This window comes from Leopardus geoffroyi, chromosome B3 (genome assembly GCF_018350155.1).
Source record: "Leopardus geoffroyi isolate Oge1 chromosome B3, O.geoffroyi_Oge1_pat1.0, whole genome shotgun sequence".
NCBI lineage: Eukaryota > Metazoa > Chordata > Mammalia > Carnivora > Felidae > Leopardus > Leopardus geoffroyi.
In genome coordinates this window covers 113232610-113256195 of record NC_059337.1, presented here as the reverse complement: position 1 = coordinate 113256195, position 23586 = coordinate 113232610, and the positions used below count along the sequence as shown (strand labels likewise).

The 23586-nt window shown below is 37.0% G+C and overlaps 1 protein-coding gene across 23 annotated transcripts in view; it reads right to left on the bottom strand.

Annotated features, from left to right (window-relative positions):
- The window catches only part of GPHN (gephyrin), a 631205-nt gene that overhangs the window by 19383 nt on the left and 588236 nt on the right, over window positions 1–23586 (bottom strand). For all 23 annotated transcript variants that reach the window (XM_045451302.1, XM_045451293.1, XM_045451291.1 and 20 more), the window contains 2 exons: window positions 14315–14402; window positions 2342–2415 (listed from right to left, as the gene is read on the bottom strand). In XM_045451302.1, the coding sequence (XP_045307258.1) occupies window positions 2342–2415; window positions 14315–14402 (162 nt within the window). The remainder of the gene's footprint in view (window positions 1–2341; window positions 2416–14314; window positions 14403–23586) is intronic.

Sequence of the window (23586 nt, the reverse complement as noted above, 5' to 3'; positions counted from 1 at the left end):
AGCATTTATACAATGACTGAGGTCGCAGAGTGTTATGACTTTAAGGGAGGAGAATAAACATTAGGAACTGATGACAGCGTTAAGTTGAAGTGGTAAAAAGATAAACTGAAAACAAAATAGTACCAAAATTATACATCACAGGTGCTGAGATTGACTTAAATAATAGATATTACAAATAATTCTCCTCTAGAGGTGAGGGCAACTAATATCAGCTTCTTTCTCACTACAAAAAGAACAGTCAATTCAATTTTTGAGGTTACTGAGAAGCACACTGACATGCTTTTGGGATGTCCTCTGTATTCTAATCAAATTAGTACTGCCTACAGGGATGGGAAAAAATGCCTGTGCACTCACAACATAATAATATTTACTTAAGACAAAATATTCTTAATGAGAATGATTCAAATTCAATAGTCTCAATAATAAAAGGACTTTGTTAGCAGCAGCCATATTGGGGCAACTACAGAAATATAATGCCAGGAATTTTACATTCTATCAAATTGTGGAGAAGACTTTAGGGTTAATCTTAACTTCATACTTAAATGGTAAAATCATGGTGATAAAGCCTAATCCTAGACCTGATGAGAGGTACCCAATAAATCGGGGAGTTGAGGAGGGATGCCTTTATACTTAAAAAAGGTTTCTGAAATTTATGATGTTCCCATAGCTCACTCCTAACAACTGATGTCTCACCTCTACTCTCTCTTAGGGTTCACATGAATACCCATCAGAGTATAATTCTGAAACGAAAGCATAATTACTGTTGTCCCTGACAGCATGGAGGTGTGCTAGAATTTGAATGCTCACCTCTACACTGAAGCCTTTGAATGGGGAAGGAAAAGTTTATAGAGTAACAGGTCTGAACAGGCAAACTATTGCTTAAAGACATGGCCACACATTTTCATCAACACCATTGTTTGGCATTCTTTGAGGATTTATAACTGATTACAGAACCTCCATCAGCCCTTCCTTAGGGAGTTATTAGCTTTAGGAGATGTGCCAGATCTTGGTATGTGGTTATTTTTGTTTTTCCCAGGAGGTGGTAAGAAGCAGTACGAAAGAGTACTGATGAAGTATTTTTGCAAAGGGAAGAAAAATTGAATCTGAATCTAATCAAGCTTTTAGATCTAACTTCTAGTCCATACAATATACTGGAAAGAGAGCAGAACAAGTTCACCACCACCACAACGGAGCCATTAGCCAAATCCATTTGTTAGGACAAATGATTCAGTTTCTTCAGCAAGTCAATGGCATGAAAAAAGGAGGGTAGAGGTAAATGTTCTTATTCAATATAGATTTAATAACCAAATACAGCTTGTGGAACTGATGAATTCTAATTCAAATAAAGCATGTAAGAAGGCATTCTCTCTTTTTTTTAATTTATTTTTTTTATTTTGAGAGACAGAGAAAGAATACGAGCTGGGGACAGGGGCAGAGAAAGGGAGAATGGGAGAAAGGGAGAGAAAGAGAGAGACAGAGTGAGAGAGAGAGAGAGAGAGAGAGCGCGCGCGCGAATCTTAAGCAGGCTCTACACTCAGCACAGAGCCCGATATGGGGCTTAATCCCACAACCCTGGGATCATAACCTGAGCCAAAATCAGGAGTTGGATGTTCAACCAACTGAGCCATCAAGGCTCCCCAAAGACATTATTTTTCTTAACATTTGGGAGAATTTTGAATATGATCAGGGTATTAGATGATATTAAGATACTCTTATTTATTTTGTTAGGTAAGAATACCACTGTGATTACACAAGAGAATGCTGCTGTTATCGTTATTATTATTTGAGATGTATACCAAAATGACATTGTAGAATTTGCTTTAAAGCAATAAAAAAACAAAAAAACCCCAAAACAAACAAACAAACAACCCAACAAACAATCTAGCCTTCTGTCCTCTCAAAAAGGGAAGGGAGGATTGATAAAACAGTCTGGGAAAATGGTGATAGTTACTGAAGCTAGGTGATGGGTACACGGGGGTTTCACTGTACTCCTTATTTTTGTGCATTTTGAGAATTTTCATACTAAAATGTTTTTGAAAGGAGAGAAAGCAGCAGTATGGAGAGAAAGAGAAAAAGAGAAAGAAGGAACTAGACATGGGAACTACAGAGAAAAGGTTTGGAAAATTGCTTTGCTTTGTTTATAATAAACCCAGTGACTCATAAAGAAGATGAATTCCCATTTCAGGTAGGCGCTACACTGATGCAAGGAATTCTAATACTATTTCTTTTATTAGAATAAATAATCCATAACAGAAAATGTAAAAAGAAAACATTTAAAACTTTGTTAGTCAAAGCAAGCCAAGCCAACCCCATATATGAGATAACAAGATTATTTTCATACCCTGGTTTCATAAAAACCCTGCCAAAATGGATCTGAGCATGAAGATCAATGTCCAGCACCTGCTTGAGATAGTCCTGCAAATATGAAAAATAATCACTTTACTTTCAAACATTCTAATATCAGACTTTCAAAACTTCAAATGAAAATAAAATGAATTTATAAGATTGAAATGAAAAGAAACACCTTATTTTAGTGAATTTGATTTACTTAAGACAAATATTCCTTCATCTCTTCATTCTTGTCATTCATTTATTCTTCAATATTGAGTACCTGGTATATGCTGAGTACTAATCTGGGTACAGGGGGATATGGGCTTGAGCAAAAGAGACAATGTCCCTGCTTTCATAAAAAATACATTCTAGTACAATTAGATAATAAACCAAATAACCACATTAGCATATAAATCATTACTTGATAGGCTACTGTTTCTCTTTTAATATAGAATTTTATGTCTGAGAAAGGATGTTAGCAAATAAGAAGCTTAAGAAGTTGTGCTGGGGCAGGGAAACCACATGTATGTATACTATATTATTTTACTTAATGGACTTAAAATAATGCACACATTCCTTGAGGAAAGACTTGGACATTTGCCCACAGACTGCCAAATCTAAGTAAATCAACTAAAATAAAAAATAGGGAGGGAGCTCTGAAACAGAGTAAAGGGAGTTTAATTGTTCCAAATGTATATTCTGCCAACAAAAACACAACCAGCTTAAAGTTACAACCAATCCACAGTGGTTTGACAAAACCTGACCTTTGAAAATGAAAGGCAACACTGCTATGCGGTTGGTTTTGTAGACATAAAGAAAACAAACTGCAGTCTTTAAAATTTCTCAACCTCTAGCTCTATTGCTGAGTTTCCTATTCATTAATCTAAGAGTAAGTCTAGTCACTTACTAAAATTTAAATATTGTACAAGCTTAGGATACTTTATTTTAAAAATATGTTCCCTTCTATCTCCACAGCCTCAGCCAACATCATCTCACCTGGATTACTGAAATATGTCTCCTTGGCAATAGTCTTGCCCTCCTCCAATTCATTCCCCCCACAGTAGTGAGAGAGATCTGAAAACAAATCTGATCAAGTCACCATATAATACTTCAAAACTTTCTGGTTTCCAGGAAGGAGTCTCATCTTTTTAATATCATATCTATGATTCTTGTATCTTCTAGCCCCCTTTTATCAATCATTGCTCTCATCAGGCAATCCTCCTCCCATCCAACCCCATTTGTCAATCTCTCTGTCTCTCTCTCCAGTTTGAAACTTTCTTGCCTCCGTTCTTTGAAAATGTTCTTACTTCTGTCTAGAATACTCTTTCTTTCTACCTTCCTCTCTCCACAGCTTATCTCAGTTTCACTTATCTTCTCAACCTCCCCTTCATTCCCAAGGCTAGATTTGGACAAAAGATTGTTTATGTTTATTTTGAGGCTATGTTGTTACATACAAATTTAGAATTATTATATTTTTCTGATGAACTGATCCATTTAAATATATGAAATGTCCCTCCCAATAATCTACAATCCTGCTTACCTTAATTTTCTCTGATATTAATACAGCCACACCAGCTATCTTTTATTGCAATTTTTTTCTAATCTTTTCTTTCAATTTGCTGTATCTTTCCGTTTAAGGTGGGCCCTTTATTACCATGATACAATTTATTGTCTTTTCATAATCCAGGATGACAATTTTTAATCGGAGGATCTAGTCCATTTACATTTAATACAATTTCTGCTACATTTGGGTTTAAGACTATCACCCTACTATTTGTTACTTCTGTTTTTATTTCATCTTTTCTTCTTTTGAATTCACCATTTTTTTTGTTATTTTAATTTCTTTCTCTTCAATTAGCTTGTTAGTTACTAGTTTTTTTATTATTATTTTAGTGGTTATTTTAATTTTTTTTTAATGTTTATTCATTTTTGAGAGACAGAGTGCAAGCAGGGGAGGGGCAGACAGAGAGGGAGGGAGACACAATCCAAAGCAGGCTCCAGGCTCTGAGCTGTCAGTACAGCCTGATGAGGGGCTCGAAGTCACAAACCACAAGATAATGACCTAAGCCAAAGTTGGATGCTTAATTGACTGACCCACCCAGGCGTCCCCTATTTTAGTGGTTATTTTAGAGATTATAATATGCATCCTTGGCTTATTATAGTATATTATAATTTGATATTTTTATTACTTCCCAGACAATGCATGAGATTTAAAATATGCTAACTACATTTATTCCTCTCTGCTTTTTGTGCTACGATGTACCATATGTTCTATATAAATATTTAGTATATATAATATTTAGTATGTATATATTTAGTGTATGTATGTGTGTATATATATAACTATTATATATATTTCTATATATATTATACAAACATATACTCTACATTTATGATTTAATATATAATATTTATATACAAACCAATTTTTTTTTTTTAAATTTTTTTTTTCAACGTTTATTTATTTTTGGGACAGAGAGAGACAGAGCACGAACGGGGGAGGGGCAGAGAGAGAGGGAGACACAGAATCGGAAACAGGCTCCAGGCTCTGAGCCATCAGCCCAGAGCCCGACGCGGGGCTCGAACTCACGGACCGCGAGATCGTGACCTGGCTGAAGTCGGACGCTTAACCGACTGCGCCACCCAGGCGCCCCTATATACAAACCAATTTTAACTTCATAAGACATTATTATTTTATACAATCAATAGTCATTTACATTTACCCATATATTAACACTTCTTTTTGTTCTTTAGTCCTTTCTGCATTTCCACACCTACACAATATTTCTGACTAAAAAATTCCAGTCTTTGCTAAGGCTGGTATATTTCCTATTTGTCCTTATTCCTAGAGCACTTCAAAGGTTTAAACTAAGAGCCTGAGATATTTGCCAGGGCCCCTCCCCACTGCAGGCCCTGAACTGCTAAGACTGCTAAAATTCTGTTTATTTTCTTAGCCTCTTATCTACTCTGTTATGGTTGGCTTCTTGGCCTCTTCTACCATTACACCTTCCCCCATCCCTCTGGTTTAGGAATTAGTAAATGCTTTGAGGAAAAATGTGGCAGAGAATTCTAGTGTTACTTCTCTGTCCTTTGCTTTTCTCTGAGATCTTGGTGCCTTAAATCCTGGATACCTCGGTTGTTCTCTTCAGACACCTGCTTTTTCTTCTCTTTTTTTTTATTTAAAAAATTTTAAAAATTTATATAGCTTTTATAGTTGTTCTTGGTGGGAAGCTTGGTCCAAATAAGCCACTGTATTATAGTAGGAGCATAAATCTCCAGACCTTATGTGCTGTTATAACACTATGTCCTTCTGATATCACACACATAGGTTATACTGCAATTGGCTGATAATTGGTATATATCCTTTACTGGACTATACAGTTTGTAAGCATAGAAACCTTGTGTATATATAACAAACCCCCAGTGAATAGCACATGCCTTTCATTCACTCATTTCTTAGTTTGACAAATATTTTTGAGTGCCTATTATACATCAGGGATTCTATATGTGCTAGAGATTTAATGGTGAAGAAAAATAAACAGGACACAAAGATGTTCTGTTGTGTTTTTACTGGTGAAGACAGACTAAAATAAGTAAAGCAACAAATAAAATAATTATAAAGTGTGGTACATGCTATGAAAGAAATAAACAGGTACTAGGATAGAGAATAATTGGGTGGGGTAGCAGATAAGGAAAGGCCATTTTAAAAGAGGTGGTGAGGATGAGAAGGATTCAGCCATATGAAGGATTCAGCCATACTTCCAGGCAGAGGGAAGTACATACTAAAGCAGTAAAGAATGTGCCTAGAACTAAAAAGACAATGAGTAGGAAAGAGGCATAAGATGAGGTTGGAGAGACAGGCAGAAGCTATATACCTGTAGGCTTTAAAGGTTATGATACAGAGTTTTAGAAAGCAGATATGCTCATTACATATTTGCTAAATGAATGGAAGTATTTTATTTTTCTTGCAAGCAAAAAACCTCTCTGTTGTTAAAAATGTCCCTTTTCATTCTTTGTGAACATGAAGGAATGCTTAACCTTGCTGTGACAGAGGGAAAGCTTGTACCAGACATAGCCATAAAGGCTGAGAATCATCATTGTTTTAAAGTTTTTGTCTACCTATAGAAGCAGCAAGGATCTCTGTCTGATATTCTGAAAGCTGGAGTCAGGAAGAAGAAAAATGAATGGGTGAAGAAGCAAGGCCTTTTCCACAACTCAGGTAAGAACAAACAACATTAGTCAAGTTGCAAAAGACTTTAAAATGGGCAACAAAGATTATTGGATGTCCAGTGTAGCACAAACTTCTGGCTTATTTGTGTGTTTCATCATCTTTGAGCTATTTTACAAAAATTAAGCTTTAGAAATGGAATATTATTCAGCTATAAAAAGAATGAAATCTTGTCATTTGCAACAACATGAATGGAGCTAGACAGTATAATGCTAAGCAAAATAAGTCAGAGAAAGACAAATAACATATGATTTCACTCATATGTGGAATTTAAGAAGCAAAACAAAAAACAAAGGGGAAAAATGGGAGGGATTGAGTGGGGGAAAGAGAGAGGGAGGGAGGGAGGGAGGGAGGGAAACAGAGAGAGAGAGAGAGAGAGAGAGAGAGAGAGAGAGAGAGAGAGAGAGACTCTTAATTATAGAGACCAAACTGATGGTTCCCAGAGGGGAGGAGGAGGGAATGGGTGAAATAGGTGATAGGGATTAAGGAGTGCACTTATGATGAGCACAGGATGATGTACAGAAATGATGAATTACTACATTGTACACCTGAAACTAATACAACACTCTGTGTTAACTAACTGGAATTAAACTGAAATCTTGAGAAAATTTAAGCTGTAGAAAACTGATGATAAACAAGATTATTATTCATCTGAGTCTGAATGTGATGGAGGTGTTGGAAGGGGCAATCCAAGAGCCTCTCATCCCCAACCCTCCAGTTTTAGCAGGATCTAGAGAGAAGAGCCCCCATCTTAGGGCCACAGTAAAGTTTGCTTTACCAGGAGGAAGAAGAAAAACATACCAAAACAATTATATTGTCTCTTAAATTAAAAGGTGCTCTGTTCTGATGGACTTAGATAAATAACTGCTTATATAAATAGAATATTCCTAAAATTATCAGGCTAGAAGAAAATTTAACATATTTTAAATCAGCTACATTAAAAGGTATTCTTATAATTTTAAGAATCAAAGATCACAAGTTAAGGTAAATCTTTAGCAAATGAGATAAGTTTTAGTTATTAAGAAAACCCACCAATGTTCTTTTTCTTATTTATCAGTGTTAAGCATAATTAGGCAAATATTTTTTATTTTGCTTGGGTTTGTTTTCCCTAAACTTACATAGGTTTATTCATCAAATAAGCTAATGCTATTCCTATATATTTTAAGAATGTGAAAAATGTAATATTGGGTACAATATAATTGACTCTTTATCCTGACAAACTTTAAATTTCAATAGTAATTATGTTTGTAGTATGTCAGCTTGAAAATAATTTTCAAGATCTTTAAGTAACTTAAAATCTTATTGAACTGATATTAATCAATGAATAATCATCAGAACACCCGGATGATTTCTAAGTAAGACAGAATCCTGGGTCATTGATAACTAAGCATAATTTAAGTTAATATACAGATCTTCCTTCACTCATGATGGAGTTACCTCCTGAACCTGCTGTAAGTTGAAAATATCATAAGTTGAAAATACATTTAATAAAGCTAACCCACCGAACATGACAGCTTAGCCTAAGCTACCTTAAGTGTGCTCGGAACATTTACATTACAGAACCCTTCTGTAAAGCCTGTTTCATAATACAGTGCTGAATATCTTATGTCATTTATTGAATACTATACTGAAAGTGAAAAAGAGGATGGTTGTGTGGGTACAGGATGGTTGTAAGTTTATCAGTTGTTTACCCTTGGGATTGTGGCTGACTGTGAGCTGCGATTTGCTGTGGCTGCCCAGAATCACGACAGAGTATTGCCCTGCATATCGCTGGGCTGGGAAAAGATCAAAATTCAAAATTTGAAGTCTGGTTTCTACTAATGTGCATCACTTTTGCACCATTGTAAAGTTGAAAATTCATTAAGTTGAACTACCATAAGTTGGGTACCATCCACACTTTTGTTTGAAAGTTAATATACTTTGTTTCTTACTTTTATATGCTAGGGAGAAGCTATATCTTTAGGTCATGTTAATTAATATGTTTGTTCATCTGTACTACATCAGGAAAGTACAGAAAGGATGCATGTGGCTGTAGAAAGTTATATTCTGTGTGTTTATGAACTTTGCTAGTCTTCTCAAATGCCTACATATGATTTCTCAATTATCTAGTTTTCACTCTGAAAGATAAAATTAGTTATTTCCTTAAACATTTTGATGAAATATGGGTGGTTATAATTATGCTAGTAACATTAATGACAGAGAAGTATAACGATGTGTGTTCTTTTGTTTTTCAAGGAAAAAAGAGTATTTTTTTTTAAAGTCCAGCCGGCCCTCAAAATATTTGATCTCAGGACACTTTACACGCTCTTAAATTAAAATTTATATGGATCCCTAGAGCTTTTGTTTATGTAGGTTATGCCTATTGATAGTTACTGTATTAGAAACTAAAACTAAAATATTAAAAAAAATGTTGGCTCATTTGGAAACAGCAATGATAAGGTCATGTTGTGTTTATATAAGTAACTTATTTTTTATGCATTGTTCTATAATTTTGACAATTCCTTGAACATTTGGCTTAATAGAAGTCAGTTGGATCCTCTTACTTTTTTCTGTGTTGAGTCTGATGAGATATTACACAATATACAGCCACTGGAAAAACTCACTGTACATTTATGAGAGAAAGAGAATAAAAAATTCAGATAAAGTCTTAGGAATAGTTCTGACCTTGCAGACCCACTTAAAGGGTCAAGGGACCCTTGTTCTTTGTTCTAAAGTAAAGTGGCGGTTTGTTGCAAAATATAAAATAACATAATAAAGGGCAAAACTTTGAAAAACACTTTTATTTGCCTTGGTTTATAATACCTGTGTCTGAAATGAAGCTGAGAACTATTTTAAAATTTTAGTAAGTTCATTCAAGTTTGATGAGCTTATTTCTTTAGTTTAGTGATTAATGTTTTCCCCATGAAACTAAAGGTTATTCTTTTTGTGTAATCTTCCTTTTGTGCTTTATGTTTATTTTGCCTTTTTTTAAAAGAAATAAAAAATAAAAAATGAAGTTTCCTCATTTATGAATGAGCTAAGATTTTTTACGATCATGCTACTTTCTATGCTTATTTCCAAATATTTTATTGTTGCTTTGAAAAATTAGGCAACTAGTATTGTTTCTCAGGTATTCATGATCCTATCTTAAAAGTTTTTTTTTGGGGCGCCTGGGTGGCTCGGTCGGTTAAGGGGCCGACTTCGGCTCAGGTCATGATCTCACGGTCCGTGAGTTCGAGCCCCGCGTCAGGCTCTGTGCTGACGGCTCAGAGCCTGGAGCCTGTTTCAGATTCTGTGTCTCCCTCTCTCTGACCCTCCCCCATTCATGCTCTGTCTCTCTCTGTCTCAAAAATAAATAAACGTTACAAAAAAAAATTTTAAAAAAAAATTAAAAAAAAGTTTTTTTTTAATGTTTATTTACTTTTGAGAGAGAGATAGAGACAGAGAGTGATTTGGGGGGGGGGGGTATGGAGCAGAGAGAGAGAGACACAGAATCCAAAGCAGGCTCAAGGCTTTGAGCTGTCAGCATAGACCCTGCCGCAGGGCTTGAACTCACGAACCATGAGATTATGACCTGAGCCAAAGTTGGACACTTAATCAACTGAGCCACCCAGGCGTCCCTCATGATCCTATCTTAATTGAGGACTCAATTCTTTTTTGACAGCTCTTTTGATTTTGCCTTGTAAAGATCAGATCTAAATTTAGTAAAAGGTAAAAATTTCAGAATATCTTTTACATCTAAAACTGTCTTTGAAATTTCCTAGAGGGCCCCTAGAAAATCACAAAGATTTCTTCTTTCATCTTATAAAAAGATATGTTAGAAAGATTTAGGTGTCTTTGATATGTTACCATTGTAAGAGGTTCATGGGTGGGGAGTTGCTGTCATATCTGAGAAGACATGCTCAGTGTGCCCAAGGTTAGATCCATATATGTGGAAGTTCATATAAATAGTTTAGAAATTGTGTAGAGATTTGGCAATGCCTTACTGCCCATATATGTTTGCACTCTCAGCGGGAACACATAAAAACTTTTATGAAATAGTTACTACTGTATCTCAATGGAGAATTTTACTTATCTTCTATTCTGAAATTATTAGTTACAGCAACAAATTAAGTACAGCCATAAAGTGTCTGTCATCTTTGGAAAGTTTCTGTTTTACTCTAATGCTTGCTTAAAGGCTCTGCTTTTTTTGTACCTGCCAACAAAGACAGATTCAGAGCACTAGGGAAAAGGACCATGGATAGGTAATTTGAACTTCTGACACTTCAAAGAATAGTCTCTTGGGTACAGGCACCTGAGGTGATACAGCTGAGATAACTATTATATAGAACCAGTAGACTCTGTCAGGAGTCCCAGGACTCTTTAGAATAGAAGCAGATGGCTTCATGAAAGCGGATTGCTAACCCAAATATAGCAGAACAAGAATGACACAGGACTGAAATAAACAATAAGTGAAATTTTATTGTATTTATTTGTTTGGAATACTGATTAATTTTAATAGTCTATTGCTGTATGGCTCTAGATTTGCAAAACAAAGTCAAGAAGGCCTATATGGTTAATGAACACTTTTGCTGTTAAATAATCAGGCCAAGCCTTTGAGACCAGCCTTTTTTGGTGATCAATAATGATCTTTATGATTATTTTGATCATATGAGATAGGAGGGAGACACTGTCAGGAAAAAATTAAGAGACTTTCAAATAGACAAAAAAAAAAAAAATTACTGGGTGTCCAGTGTAGTGTATCCTCCTTGGTTATCTGTGCCTTTCATTGTCTTTGAGCTATTTTACAATCCTGTAGGTTGTGAAAAATTTATAGTAATGTAATCATTCTTTTAAAAATGTTTATTAATTTATTTTGAGAGAGAGAGAAAGAGACAGCAAGTATGGGGGAGAGGCAGAAAGTGAGGGAAAGAGAATCCCAAGCAGGCTCTGTGCTGACAGTGTGGAGTCTGACGCAGGCTCAATCTCACGAACTGTGAGATCATGACGTGAGCCAAAACCAAGAGTTGGAGGCTTAACTGACTGTATAGTACTCTGCATAGTAATGCATATAAATTCTTTAGTTTTCATAGCAAAAAGCAGATACTATGTACTTGAAATTGTCAGTATTTTACAAAAGTAAACACTTGGGGGCAGAGGGAGGTGGAAGTAGGAAAAGATTTTGAGGGAAGCAACTGTGGAAGAGCCATTTTTTCTTGGCTGAGAAGAGGATTGAGGTCTGTGGGTCTCACAAGCATTAGGAGCTTCTTCCCCTTGCCCTAAGGCTTCCAGCTTCCCCATGATCTCAGTGTGTCTAGCAAGTCCCAAAGGAGCAAATAACTGAGACCTAATGGCACTAGAGAGATGCTCTAGGTGTATCCGGTGCAGACTGGTGACCACATGTGTCTTCCTGATCTGCTGTTGGCCTCTTAAGCCCTTTACAGTTTCTTGGCATAATCCTTGGTGTGGGTGAGTTCCATAGTGGCTTCATAAAATTTCTTGCCTGTTCTGTAGCATAGGTGCTCATAGTAGGATTTAAGTTGAATCAAGTAAATAAATTTCTTGCATACCTGAGTTTCTGCACACAAGATTCATGCTTGTTACATAATGCTTTTTGGATCTTTCCTTGACCTCCCTGCCTTTTCAGCGACTGGTTTTCAGGCTTAGCCCTTGGGCTGAAGCAGATGTTCTGTTTCTTATGCTTTTCTTTCCTCCTGCCACTGAGTACAACTGAAATTCTTTTTTGGCAACTAGAAGGTTGGCAGGAGTCTGCAGAACTTAGGCTTTATGTCTTTCTTCCCAGTTCCTTTTTTGTCTCATTCCCACTCAAGGAGGAAGAAAGGACAATTATTAGCTCCCATGGAATACTACGGGATGCCTAGTTCCTAAAATCTCCTCCCTAGTAAACTAAAGGTTTAGTGTAAGTATTTTACCATACAGATAGTAAAATAAATAAAACCAATGTGGTTTACTATATTGCTTCTTTATTTTTAAGTCCCTAGGAAAAATCACATATTTGTGAGCACTAATAAAGAAGGTTAAGGTTGAGAAGTGTTCTGTCCTTACCAGAGTTGAATCACAATTGCCAAACCTATGTATGTTATAAGCTAGTTGCTTTTAGAAATATTGGAAAAGACAAACTTCAGGTTTTTCAAACAGGTATTATTCTATAATTTTTGCAACCAAGATAATTTGCAACCAAGATAAATTATACATGAAATACTCCCTGGAAACAAATTTAACATTCAGTACTCTTTTAAAAAATTTTTGTTTTTAATGTTTATTCATTTTTGAAAGAAAAAGAGAGAGCACAAGCAGGGCTGGGGCAGAAAGAGAGAGAGGGACACAGAATGCAAAGTAGGCTTCAAGCTCTGAGCTGTCAGCACAGAGCACGATGCGGGGCTCTAACTCACAAACCATGAGACCATGACCTGCCAAAGTTGGACACTTAACCGACTGAGACACCCAGGTGCCCTAACATTAAGTACTCTTAACTTCAGGGTTTGCTCTTGTGTTACCACAGGGAGTTTGATGGTAATGAAAACAGACAGGCTGAAAATTATTTCTTATAGCTCTATGACAATGCAGACTTCAGCCCTGGCCTTTGTGATCTCAAAAGAGCTCTGCAGCAATTTGCTCCACCTGGGGCTAAGGACTTCTGTGAGACGCTAAGACTAACCTAGCCATCTGTCTGCTATAAGGAGAATACCTACCCACACTTCAACACTTTCATTCTTGGATGTAATCTGAGATGGTTGTCTTAGACTGAGATTCTCTATTTTTCTTCTATGGTTTTTGGCCACTTAAGGGCTGTTTGTAAACACTCTAAAACTAGTTGCGAATGAAAGGTAGACATTCTCTATTCACACAACTGAATTCTGCTAAAGAGTAAGGTTATAAATTTAGGCAGTTTTATAGCTAGAGAGGGCAGAGACCAAGAACAATCATATATATAAGATCTAGCCAAAAATTAATTATGCTCTTGGAAAATCTGAATTTTAGTAAAAACTGCCATTCTGACAATATTCTTACAATTTTTCAGTTTAGTCATTAATATGAAAAAATAAAAGATGGAAAGGGATTATAGGCCAGTAAAAACATTTTGTGTTCTGAAATATTTTTGAGCCAAAACATCAGGTTGGTTACTGTAGTAAAGTATATTTTGCTTTTACAACATTATTCAGTAGTCCCAATAATCATCATGAACCAACACATTTCATTAAGATATATAAATTTAATGATACTGGGACACTGGAATTAGGATTTTTAAAAGACTAAGCATATATTTTATGCAAATATACTTAGTCTTATAAAATCCTATATATGCTTATATATATGTTTGCATTTTATTTCCTTCATTTATTATGATTATGAGCCTTATTATTTGTCAAAAGGGGCAATGGAATGCCTAATTCTGTCTTTCTTCCCTCTGGGAAGCTAAGGGTTATCAGGTTTGGAATATGTGGCAGGGGAGGACAGGATCTTGGAGCTTTATCTTGGGGTTAAATATCATGTATAAAGGAAATCCTAATGTTATAGCAAAGTTGAGCGAGCAAAGAAACAGAAATCTACAGGGGAACATTGGAACCATTTTGCATGCTGTGGGATTCTCCAAGTTGCTCCTGATCTACCCATACTGCATCCCTTTTAGAATGCCCAGAAATTTCTGAAGCCCTAGGGATTTCCAGATTTGTGCAGGTCTGGTTATGGGTAACAGATATGTACCAGACTATAGTTAATAAACCATATGCAAGGACATTACAGCAGATAAATTTTCATGAATCCCATTTTTCATACCTTTTCCCCCATGGATACACCCCCTGATGTGATGATGACATCAGCACGACTGATACCCTCATTCAAGGCATTGAGTAAGTCATCTGGGCTGGAAAGAAATAAAGACAAATAAGTTAATCATAAGGACAAGATTTTACATATGGGTGCCAACTTAAAACTAAACCACTTTATTCACTGGGTAGGTATTAACATAGGTATAGCATTATACTATGTATGAAGTGGCAATCAAAAAGGTCTCTGTCCTTGGGGCGCCTGGGTGGCGCAGTCGGTTAAGCGTCCGACTTCAGCCAGGTCACGATCTCACGGTCCGTGAGTTCGAGCCCCGCGTCGGGCTCTGGGCTGATGGCTCAGAGCCTGGAGCCTGTTTCCGATTCTGTGTCTCCCTCTCTCTCTGCCCCTCCCCCGTTCATGCTCTGTCTCTCTCTGTCCCAAAAATAAATAAACGTTGAAAAAAAAAAAAAAAAAGGTCTCTGTCCAATAGGAGCCTAAGTCTTACTGCAGAGAAAGGACATCATAAGTGCAGAAATAGTGGCTACTGATAATTTCACAGGACTTTTTGTTCTAACAAGGAAGAGACATTGAGGTGTTGGTAGGCTGTCTAACCATCTCAGTTTGCCTAGGATAATCCCAGATTTAGTACTGAAAGTCACATGTCCTGGGAAATCCCAGGCAAATCAGGACAGTGCGTGACCCTAGATATTGGAGAGGTCACACAAGACTCTTTAGAGGGGATATGACTTAAGTTAGTTAGACCTTGAGAAATGGGCTGGATGTTTACAGGTGGAAGGAATGAGAAAAGGCTTTATAAAAAAGAATATCAGCCTGCAATGCAGCCTCACTGGGGATTAATATGGAGAAAATAAACTGTCTAGAACAGTCATGTAAGTCTATCTATTTTCCATTTGAGTCTGAAAGCAGGAAAGACCAGGGTCTCAGCTCAGACAATTGGGCAGGAGGATTTCCCTCTTACTCAGTCTTTCTTCTATTCAGGTCTTCAGTTGATTGGATGAGACCTAGCAACATCAGAAAGGGCAACCTGCCTTAGTTACTGATTCAAATGTTGGTCTCATCCAGAAACACCCTCACAGGCACACCTAGAATAATGTTTGGCCAAATGTGTGGGCACCTGATGGCCCTGTCAAGTTGACATATCAAATAAACCATCAGAGTCAGACTATGAAGGGCCTGTTGACCACGAGAAATTTACCTTTATCCTCTACACAATGGAACATCTTTAACATATTAAATAGGACAATGACATAAGCAGGTTTGAGATTTAGAAACTGAATTCTGTAGCAGTCTGGGGGAACTAGCATGGGCAAGGGCAGTCAGGAGGCTTCTGCAGTGATCAGGACATGGGGTGTCAGCTTGGGGAGCAGGTTGTGATGGAGACTGAGAGAAATGATATACTCCAGAGATATTTAGAACTTAGTATTGGATACGGGAGAGGGGGAAGAAAGAGAGGTCAGGGCTGAACCCAAGTTTCTAGCCTTGACAACTACAAGGAAGGGAAGGGAAGGGGAGGGAAGGGGAGGGAAGGAGAGGGGAGGGGAGGGAAGGGAAGGCGAGGCGAGGCGAGGCAAGGCAAGGCAAGGCAAGGCAAGGCAAGGAAAGGATGTAGAATGACTGGGATAGGATAGTATTTTGGAGGGCCCTTAAGCTCAAGAATTGGGACTTCATCTAACAAGAAAAGGGTGGTGGTGGAGGGTTCCCTAGAAATATGAAGAGGCAGTAGGTATTTATTGGGGAAAAAAGGGTAGGAGAAAAAACTAGGAAGGCAGAGACTGTATGAAATATTCTGAGAGGGTAAAAGGACAGGATGAACATCAGGAATTGAAACTAGGCAGATTCCTGATAGTCAACTGAAAAGACAAATATACAGGACCATTTCTTGCACAGGTCAAAGGCCTGGGAAGAAGAGGTGGAGCAAAATCAAGAGTCTATCCTCTGGATGTTAGAAGGGTTACAAAGGCATACTTTGAGATTGATGAAGCAAGAAATAAAACAAAGTGCCAGGCATGAGGGCTTATGGGCAGATAGGAAGGCAAGGGTGAGCTAAAAAGAACTATCTAGTTACTATCTGAAACTATAATGCACTGCACTTGCATTCCTCTTTAAATGACAGAGTGCAGGAAGGGAGGCTTTTGAGGAATATCTGTCTAGCAATACCCTTGTTTTCTGAGAACTTCTTACCTGTGCAGAGGGGATGTTCTCTTTCTCTCCCCTGGACATTCAACATGTACATCGAAAAAGGGAGCAAACATAGCTTCTGCTTTTCTAGTTCTAGTTGAGGCCTATTTTGCTCCTGAGTTCCATGAGATAGCCCTACATCTTCCCATAAACCCCTCCTTTTTTTTTATTATATGAAATTTATTGTCAAATTAGTTTCCATACAACACCCAGTGCTCATCCCAAAAGGTGCTCTCTTCAATGCCCATCACCTCCCTTCCCCTCCTTCCCACCCCCCATCAACCCTCAGTTTGTTCTCAGTTTTTTTAGAGTCTCTTATGTTTTGGCTCTCTCTCCCACTCTAACCTCTTTTTTTTTCTTTTTTTCCTTCCCCTCCCCCATGGGTTTCTGTTAAGTTTCTTAGGATCCACATAAGAGTGAAACCATATGGTATCTGTCTTTCTCTGTATGACTTATTTTACTTAGCATCACACTCTCCAGTTCCATCCATGTTGCTATAAAGGGCCATATTTCATTCTTTCTCATTGCCACGTAGTACTCCATTGTGTATATAAACCACAATTTCTTTATCCATTCATCAGTTGATGGACATTTAGGCTCTTTCCACAATTTGGCTATAGTTGAGAGTGCTGCTATAAACATTGGGGTACAAGTGACCCTAAGCATCAGTATTCCTGTATCCCCTGGGTAAATTCCTAGCAGTGCTACTGCTGGGTCATAGGGTAGGTCTATTTTTAATTTTTTGAGGAACCTCCACACTGTTTTCCAGAGTGGCCGTACCAGTTTGCATTCCCACCAACAGTGCAAGAGGGTTCCCGTTTCTCCACATCCTCTCCAGCATCTATAGTCTCCTGATTTGTTCATTTTGGACACTCTGACTGGCGTGAGGTGATATCTGAGTGTGGTTTTGATTTGTATTTCCCTGATGAGAAGTGATGTTGAGCATCTTTTCGTGTGCTTGTTGGCCATCTGGATGTCTTCTTTAGAGAAGTGTCTATTCATGTTTTCTGCCCATTTCTTCACTGGGTTATTTGTTTTTCGGGTGTGGAGTTTGGTGAGCTCTTTATAGATTTTGGGTACTAGCCCTTTGTCTGGTATGTCATTTGCAAATATCTTTTCCCATTCTGTTGGTTACCTTTTAGTTTTGTTGATTGTTTCCTTTGCTCCATAAACCCCTCCTTTGCTTAAGCTAGCCTCATGTTTTTTTGTTAACTTGAAATCAAATGGTAGCTCGGTGAGATAGCATATATTTCCCCAAATTTCTCTTGGTAGTGAAGTTTTTTCATGTCCCTTTACCTTAATGCACTATTTGATGGGGGAGGGAGGGAAACAGAAGGAGGTAAAGGGGGCGGAAGAGAAGTAGAAGATTTGTAACTAGAACATCATTTCACTCTTTTTCCAGGGGTGACAGAGGTAAGGAGAGGAGCTTGAGATTCATCTGAGAGGCTACCTTCAGTTCTCTAAGGCTCTGTAAGAGATAAGCCAACTGGGAGGTGGTATAGCACAGAGATCAAGAGTACGCTCTAAAGTCAGATGCCTTAGTTTAAATCCTGGGGCTACTACCTGTTAGATGGAGAACCTTGGACAAGTTGCCTAACTTCTCTGTGCTTCAGCTTGCCTTCTACAAAGTAGAGATAGTATAGGGTTGTTATGAGGATTAAGTGACATAATACATATAAAACAGTTTATGGAATAGTATGCAGTCCAAACTAAGTTTTAAAAGAAAGGTTAGTTGTTGTTGTTATTGCTGCACTACTGACAGAAGCTTATCATATAAGCACACCTAACAATCTGGCAGAGTTCAACTTTAGCATGTTTGACAGTATAGGAGAATATTCATGACTAAAACAGAAGAAAATCATAGTTTGGGCCTCAGATACATTCAGAACTACATGTGAAAAGTCTAAATGGCTCAATAGAAGTCAGGCCTGGTTCCGGCCTAAATAGTTTCATCTAATGTTCTCTTACTGGATCTGGATAAAATTCTCCTCTTCAAGCACTGGCCTGTCAATGAAGGTACTGGGGGTTGTTTGGCTTTGGGAAGCAAGCTCCCAAGGAGAAAACACAAAAATAGAAGTTTGAAAAATGGCTCACATGAGGTTCAAACTACAAACATAGGACTCTTTAAAATCATCCACTTAATTACTTATGCAGCCGAAAAGGTACCCAGGTATTTAATAAAGTTAGGATCTATGTGTAAAACACTTAAAAAACTTAAAAAAATCCCTTTCAAAGTTAAACACGTTGGGCAAACCTCTTGGAAGAATTATATTCAATAATGAATGTATTTAAAGTATTATTTTAAATGTTCATTTATTTTTGAGAGAGAAAGAGAGTGTGAACAGGGAATGGGCAGACAGAGAGGGAGACAGAGTATCCAAAGTGGGCTCTGCACTGACAAGAGACAGTCTGATGCTGGGCTTGAACTCATGAACTGCGAGATCATGACCTGAGCCGAATTCAGACGCTTAACTGACCACTCAGGGCCACCCAGGTTCCCCTTAAAGTATTTTTGCATTAAGTATTTTGTACAGGTTTTTCATCAATCTTTTTCATTTTGTGTTAGGGAAAAAGATAGGAACTTATCTAGTTGTGTTAAAATACTATAAGATATGCACATGTTGGGTTCCTGATTACTGCATGCCTAGAGCTCTCGGACCCTTTATCATTAGGGTGAGTCAAATGGTTGGAAAAAGGAGTAAATGGAAAGAATATAAACACAGGTTGATGTAGAATGTGGTTCTGGTGAATGGACAATGAATATCATCAACAAAATACAATTTTGTGTTAATATAAAGAGATGTTAGCCAATTTCACCAATTTTATAATACGTAATTTATAGCATGTCAGCTCTAGAGGATTATAGTAAAGTCCTTGGAAACAAAGCAGCAGTGACATGCACATCTTCATGGATTAATCTTTGTATGTGGATAAAGGTCCTGGGATAGGCCAGCTGATGATGCAAATAAAAACACTTTTCAGTGAATTTTTTCTTAATGATTGTTTTTATATTATCTGGGGGAGATTTTTCCCCCCTATTTTATAAAACTGCAGAGTCATCAACTCTCCACATGAAAATTTCTAATTTGTAGAAATAAACTAAGAGGGATTTTATGCCAAGTCCTTACCATAATTTATTATGTTTCAAAGAATATTGTCAATGTTGCTTTCTACTCTGCTGCTCGTGTATTCCTGTGAATCTTAAGGTTGGAAAGGCCTTTGCGGGGTGGGGGGGGCGGGGGTTCCTTGTGTTCAGTATCACAGCTGGGTGCATTCTTTGGGTCTTTCTCTTCTCTTTCTCCTTCTGCCCCTTTCTTTGACTCTACTTTCTGTTGCATACTTCTGTGCCTGGGATCTAATAAGAGATCACAGCTTACTAGAGGGACAGGTACAAATGTACGAAAACAGAGGATCTATGACTTCATTTATGTTGTATACTATAACTCCACTTATTACTTTACAATCAGTCTGTGAGGTGGATTGGACAGGTATTATCATGCCCATTCTACAGAAAAGGAAAGTAATATTCAGAGCAAAGTAGTGTTTTAAAGGTAGAGTAGACAGCAATAAGCGGCAAAGCTAGAACTAAAACCTCTGGATCCTCATTATGTGTTTATTCCATCCTACTGACTAACCAGACTGACTGTCCAGTTTTTTCAGAAGCATGAAATGTCATATGAGGAAAATTCTCATGAGAATGGGCCCTTGTGCAAAAGCACCAAATAGAGGATGTTAAGGCAAAAAAGTGAGAATCTGCCTATGCTGACTAGAAAAGTACATGTGGGGACATGTTAATATAATTCTGGGGAATGAAATAAATGTGATTCTTAATCCTATATTTAGATAGAAACTAAGTAAGATTTTGACTAAACATGACTTTATGGGCTTGTTTACAAGTCAGACATTTGCTCTCTTTTTTATGATATATACTGTTAAATTAATTAATTAATTAACTTACTTTGAGAGAGAATCTCAAGCAGGCTCCATGCTCAGCACAGAGCCTGATGTGGGACTTGCTCCCATGACCCTGGGATCATGACCTGAGCTGAAATCAAGAGCTGGATGCTTGACTGACCGAGCCACCCAGGTGCCTCCCATATTATATTTTAAATGACAACATATTTCCAACATAAGATAATAGCATAACACCCATGTATTCATCTCTCAGATTTGACAAATGCTGATATTTTCCATTTATTTCACATTCCCTCTCTGTCACCTTTTTACTTTTAAGAAATAAAAACAGATTTGCTTTCTAAGACTAGGCAATTATCTGAATGATAAAAGGAATAGGTAACAAGTATTATAATTGTGGATATTACAGTAGAATAAAAACAATTCATGATTTTCTCAGTTGTGTTAGAAAGAGCATGGTATATAATTTTCTGAAAGATGGGAGAGTAAAACTAAAACATTATAATCTGATCCTTTAATATGACTGTATATATCTCACATGTGTTTTTCATATGACATTACTTTGTACATATTAGATAATTTGATATTTAAGAAATAAAAGTAATGACAATAACATGTATGTTGTAAAAGAACTATGCGCTTTTGGGTGCCTGGGTGGCTCATTAGGTTAGGCATCTGACTTCAGCTCAGGTCATGATCTCATGGTTTGTGGGTTTGAGTCCCGCATTGGGCTCTCTACTGTCAGTGCAGAGCCCACTTTGGATCCTCTGTCTCCCTCTCTCTCTCTCTCTCTCTCTTTCACTCTCTGCCCCTCCTGTGCACACACACTCTCTCTCAAAAATAAATAAACTTTAAAAAAAAAAAAGAACTAGGCACTTTCACAGCTATGTGTTAATTTCATCATTCTATGAGTAGGCACAGGGAGAGAGGGCCCTGGGGTTCACAGAGGTGGTGAAAGGTTCAAGGTTACCCTATGTTCATTCTGTTCTTTTAAACTACAGTAATATTCACATAGTGAAAGACATTTTGTTATATACAGTGTGCCTTCAGATAAAAACTGTTTATTATTCTAACCTAAATATATAAATCTTATTTGTATATGTTAAATAGAGATGATAAAAACCCAACAATTTGTACTTTTAAAATTTGAACTATCTTCTCAGCATTGCTACTGGAGGGGATACTGGATTAAGCAGATTATGTTTCCTAGGTATATACCAGTAGCTCTCCTTTTCTCCAAGTGCAGCACATCTTAAAGGAATATTGTGATATCATTTATTTCTTCATTAACAGCTGCAGTTTTAATTAGATTTGAATGGTGATTAATAATAATTTCTTTGAAGATAAATCTAATACTAGCATTAGTCTGGATTTACTAGCACTTTCTATCCATTTTCACTTGAATTATTAAGTAACTACCCACTGTTCTCTTAGAGTACCAATATTATATAAAAGCATTCTACAAGAGAGCTGATTTAGAACAAAAAGCTAAAAAATGAAGTACTATGTGACAGAAAATAGAACTATTAATTGAAGGTCTAGAACCCAGTTTTGTCTCTACTGCTAATTAAGATGACTCTGAAAAATCAAACATCACATTTTGGGATTTCATTATCCTTACCTGTAAAATAAGAACATTTCGACCACATTCTTTCTATTTCTAACATTCATTGATTTAAATTACTTGAAGCTAAGTGGAATATAGTTTAAGCACAAAGGTATCATTCTTTCCTTCCTTTCTCTCTCTCTTTCTTTTTGCATTTCACTAGAACACTGGCAGCTTGCCATTGGTGCTCTGCAATTCATGAGCTGTGATTTCTGTGCCTTTTACCACTTGTGATCCTTTTTTCCACTACAACCATGTTCACCTAATGGCCACACTACCCTAGCAGCCTCCTGCGGGCTGAGAATAAATAAAACTCTCAGTAGGCAAAGGAAAATACCAGCAATCTAAGAGGCCAGCAGCTGGAGGGTGGTAGGATAAGCACAATATTTAGGACAGATGCTACTGAAGTAAAGCTGCTGGGGGAAATAAATAATTTTAGCAGCAGTAACAACAAACAAAGCACTAATGGAGACAGACTTACAACATGAAAAGGATGTTTTGGAATGGAAAACATGATTTTCAAATTTTAAAATTTAGTAGATGAAGGTGGAGATAGTGCCTGGTGCAAACTCTGTCAGTGGCCTGAAAGCCCAAGTGGCAGAAAAACCTCAAAGGAATGTACAGAAATACAAAGGGAGGGAAGTCAGTGCAGGAAATAATAAGAAAATTGGAAGACAGAGCAAGAGACTGTAGATTACGAATAGGAATTCCAGAAGAAAAAAAGGAACCAATGAAGGAAGAAAATTTCATTTATTTGAAAAGGTCTTGGAAATTTAAAAAAATGTACTGAGTTCAAGACAAGATTGCCAAAAAATATAAACCTAAGAATGTCTTGGTACAATTTTGTAATTTCAAGGATAAAACAGAAAATCTTACCAGCTGTCAGACAGAAACATGGGGGTTATTAACAAAGGAAAATAATATTAGCTTTGGACTTCTTACCTACAATACCAAAACTGCAAAACCATAGATTACCATAAATATACTCTGAGAAAAAAGGCCTGCAAGGTCTAAATCCTATACCCAGTCAGACACCATTGACCTATAAGGATAGAAGAATCATATTTGTGAAAATGCAAAGATTCAGATAATAAATCAACCAGTAATGTTTTGGAACAATGACTCTAAATGAAAAAAAAATGGATCAGATCAGAAATCTCAAGATAGGGGAAGACAAGGAGGGTAAGAAGCATTTTTGAAGCATATATATAAACACATTTATAAAACTATATATGTAGCTAAATCTAAATGAATAATGATCAAATAAACTGGAAAATTATAATGTATACACTAGATATGGATTCCCCAGAATGTGTACAGACTTACTACAAAAGACAACTTAATCCTCGTCTAGAATTCAAAGCATTTTCTCAGCAATACCTAAAAGTTTATGGGTGGGAGGAGATGGGGGAAGTAAAAGTTCACTGGTGTAGGGACATAGAGGAAATGGGAATGTCTTGGAAGAAGGATATAGTTAGCACCTTTTAAAAAATATAATAGTGGAGAAATGCATATTTGATTATGAGTATCAGAAATTGGAAGGAAAGCACGAGGGGAACGG